Genomic DNA, 4056 nt, shown 5'->3' on the forward strand with positions numbered 1-4056 from the left:
GAGAGAGAACAGCGAGTCCTGCAGCCTGCAGGTGTCTCCCAGCAGAGGAAGCTGCAGAGCCCCTGGGGATCATGTGTGGTACCCGAGCAGATGTTGACTTGCTCTTGGTGCTCTTGGTGAGACAGACCCTCTCTGATCCTCTCACCGCCTGCAAGAGGACGGCCGCACTCCCGCGCCTGCAGCTGCTCCTTTAACATACAAAGGCAGGATTTCAAGTGAAGAGAAGAATGGGAGTCTGGCTGCAGCGTTTCCTTCACTGCTACAACAGCAGATTGGAAGAAGCTGAGAGTTTTGGTGCCTGGAAAACTGGATTCTGAATCGTGAGAGGCTTTGAAACACCACCCCCGCCCCCCAAATAAAACAAAAACCTTTGACTTCTTCTCTCAGCAGGAGGGGGAGGGAGGGCGGATTTACCATGAAGACAAATCGAAGATGCAGAGCCCTGCTAGCAGTGAGTCTGAATCTGATGGCTCTCCTCTTCTCTACAACAGCTTTTATCACGACCCACTGGTGTGAGGGCACGCAGAGGGTCCCCAAGCCGAGCTGTGGGAAAGAGAAGAAGACAAACTGCCTCAACTACAGTGGGAATGAGACTGCCAATGAGACGAACCAGAATGTGGTTCATTACAGCTGGGAGACGGGAGATGACCGCTTCCTTTTCAGGTATTTCCACACTGGGATCTGGTACTCCTGTGAGGAAAATATCAATGCTGCTGGTAAGTGTAAAACAACTTCCTTCCAGCTTGTGTTGTTTTGTGTTTGGCTCAGTGTAATGAACACACAGACAAGCTGTTCTGTGCTGGTAGCTAACGCAGATTTGCCCTGCAGAGAGAGGCAGAATTTTAACAGTTGTTCGTTGAAACACAACCTGTTCCCAACGAGAGCAGAAATTTGCTTGTTTACCCTGCTGGCTGATGCAGGGTCTGCGCTCTGAAGGCAGCCGAACCCCGGCTAAGCGGTGTGTGCTACCCCTCGGCGGGCACTGCAGCTGGGCACTGCTCAGCGCTTCGCCTCCGGGAGCTGCTCCATGCAGCGCACAAAAGGCAGCGGCTGTTAGTTGTTATGGAGATTCTGACATTTACCCTATCGGATTGCGATTGCCCCCTAAATAACCCAAAGGGCAGTGCTCTGAATGATGGGGAAAGCGCAGCGCTCCCGATTTTTATCAGGCTGTAGCCTAGAGTTCCTCTTTTCTAAGTAAATGAGCACTCAAATCCTTTCTGGTGGCTAGATTATACATGGTATATACTGGAGTAGAGAAAAGGTAGTTAAAGGGCAGAACTGGGCACAGGAAAGCTCATTTCTGTTCCCTGCTCAGCCATTTACTTACTGAGAACCACTAGAGAACACCGCTTCAGTTTATCAGGGAATTCATTTCCCTTTCTGTGCCCTGGAATTTACCAACAAATAAAACACTGGAGGATGGATGGAAAGCAGCCCTGCTTCCAGAGTTGTCAGACAGAGCTCACATCCAAACTCGGATGTGAAAGAGCTGTCCTGCCATTGCCCAGGGAGTGAATCAAGGGCTGCTCACCACTGTGGGGAGAGGAGGACAGCTGATCATCCCATGTTTTGTGTCTCCTCGGACACAACCTCCCCGGTAGTGAGAAGTTCACAGAATTTGTTTAACTACCCTGTGAACATGTGGTATAAAGTGGGGCAAACTTAGTGAGCAGCTCATCATCCACTTCATCCCAAGGTGGTAGTTTGGGGGATAGTGTTTCAAGTTGGTCATTACAACTCAATTTGATGTAAGAAAAGGGGAGCTGATGAACTCTAGCCTTCAGAGTGTCAACAAGTGGCCCCAAGCTAAAATAAGAGCACCAAAGTAACACTCTTGACATTAGGGTTAAAAAAAAGAAAAAGAAAAAAGAAAAAGGAACACTTTTCTTATTGATTTGGAAATAAACTGCTCACTTAGTCTGCTGTGGCCTGAGTTTAAGACCCTCCAACATTATAAGCATCTTATTTGGGATTGGCACATACAAATGTGCTTGAATTCCTTGCAGATCTTGCAAGCTTTCCAAGCTAAGCTTTATGTTTAGCATAACTTGTGACTGTGTGGCTCTATATTGAAACCGGAATTAATCTGTGGGCAAAGAGAAATATGGTGATCAGTTCTGTGCTGAGTAAACAAAGCCATGCTGTAGTGAGTGATTTTAGGAGATGGCTGAAAGCCAGCTTTAGAAAGTTGTGGTGAAAGCAGGAGAGAGGGCTGTTTCTCCTCTCCGGCACACTACCATAGCAGCCTCATCATGTGTGTTTTATCTTACTTTAAACACTAAATTGGTGAAAAGAACTTTTCAATTAGCAGATAAAGAGCAGCCAACCTTTAGAATCCAACCAGGTATAAGATTTGGCCCATGAGAGCATCAACACGTGAAAGGTCTTCATCCAGACTTAGTGGTTTGTGAGCACACGGTCTTGGCCTGTGGTCATTGTTTATACATGCAGCCCCTCTGCTCAATACATCTGCAAGTAAGCAATTCCATAGGCTTATTGCACTGCTCACAGTACATTTATTGACGACAGTTCTCTAAGTATTGCAAGTCATATGGTCACCATGTCATTAATAAACACCCTAGGATGCCAGCAGAATGCCAAGAATATACCACTCAGCATACAGAAAGTAGAGAATTTAGGTACTGATTTTGATGGATTTAAAGGCACCACATACTTTTGATAATGCTTTTCTTAAAGCTCTACAAATACAATACTGAAAATGACTGTATAGGAAATTTTAACCCCTAATCATCTCTGAGGTCCTCTGCTGGACCCTCTGTGGAATATCCCTGTCTTTCTTGACCTGAAGAGCCTAGGACACAGTGCTCCAAATGTGGCCTCACCAGGGCAGTGTAGAGGGGGAGGATGACCTCCCTTGACATGCTGGCCACGCTCTTATTAACGCACCCCAGGATATCATTGGCCTTCTTGAACACAAAAGCACACTGTTCACTCATGGTCAACCTGTTGTCCACCCCCTAAACTCAAGTCCTTCTCTGCAGAACTCCTCTCCAGCAGAACTCTCTCAGCCCCTAACCTATACTAATGCACATGGTTATTCCTCCCCAGGTGTCGAACTCTGTACTTGCCCATGTTGAACATCAGAAAGTTCATCTCCGTTCAGTTCTCCATCCAATTCTAGGTCTTTCTGAATGGCAAGATGTCCAAGATTCTCACACAATCCACATACTGAATACATAATTACCAGCACGTTTCATTTAGCCAAAGTGCTGTTCCTAACACATCTTGTAAATCTACTGTGCTGCTAACAATGTTACGCAGTGTCTTGGAGACCTCTCACCTTGGGTGTCAGTGCCACACACTCTATACACAAAGCACTGTTCTGAACAACCCACACAGAACATTCTCATAAACATAATGCTTGCTTAACAGTCTTCTTTTAGCCCACACCTGATGTCATCAACAGCCATCATTTAGGCAGAGCCCTTTCAGTAACCACTCCTTAACTTTACACCAGTGGGCATACAGTACATACGACCACTACATATGGCCACAGACTACAGGGAGCACCATTCCTACAGTTCCTGACCTTTCCCTGAACACTCACTGCAGATGTCTGAATGAATCCCACTGGCAGTGCCAGTAATTGTCTGTGTTGTTGTGATGCTGTCAAAACAAAAATGTTTCAGGTTTCTTTCCACTGCTTATTTGAACCATCTGCTTAAATTCCAGATGTAGGGGTGTAAAGACATGCCATGCACTGTATGGAGACCAGCAAAGTGAGCCCCTCCTCTTGTTCCTAGGTTTCACGAACATCTCTAGTGGATGTTGAATGTTGTGATTATTTCTGAAATATTTGGTGAATCTGAAGTTTATTTTTATCCAGCATGCCTAGGTCTGCTAAAGAATCTGAACAACATTTTGCATCTGAGAAATACAATTTTGAATTCCCTCTGGGAAAAGAGGCACTTGAGCATATATATTCCTTCTGTAGTTGAATTCTGTAACTATTTAGCACAGCTTCTGACTCAAAAGTATGCTGAATTCCAACCTGCTTGAAGGAGGATGGAGGCTCTCCTTTCCAGAGTGGGT

The 4056-nt window shown here is 45.7% G+C and overlaps 1 protein-coding gene across 7 annotated transcripts in view; it reads left to right on the forward strand.

Moving 5' to 3' along the window:
- Positions 1–4056, forward strand: part of GSG1L (GSG1 like) — a 58210-nt gene continuing 54154 nt past the window's right edge. For all 7 annotated transcript variants that reach the window (XM_430446.8, XM_025155295.3, XM_025155294.3 and 4 more), the window contains exon 1: positions 1–716. In XM_430446.8, coding sequence (XP_430446.4) covers positions 416–716 — 301 coding nt within the window. In that variant the 5' untranslated portion in view covers positions 1–415. The remainder of the gene's footprint in view (positions 717–4056) is intronic.

Source organism: Gallus gallus, chromosome 14 (assembly GCF_016699485.2).
Source record: "Gallus gallus isolate bGalGal1 chromosome 14, bGalGal1.mat.broiler.GRCg7b, whole genome shotgun sequence".
NCBI lineage: Eukaryota > Metazoa > Chordata > Aves > Galliformes > Phasianidae > Gallus > Gallus gallus.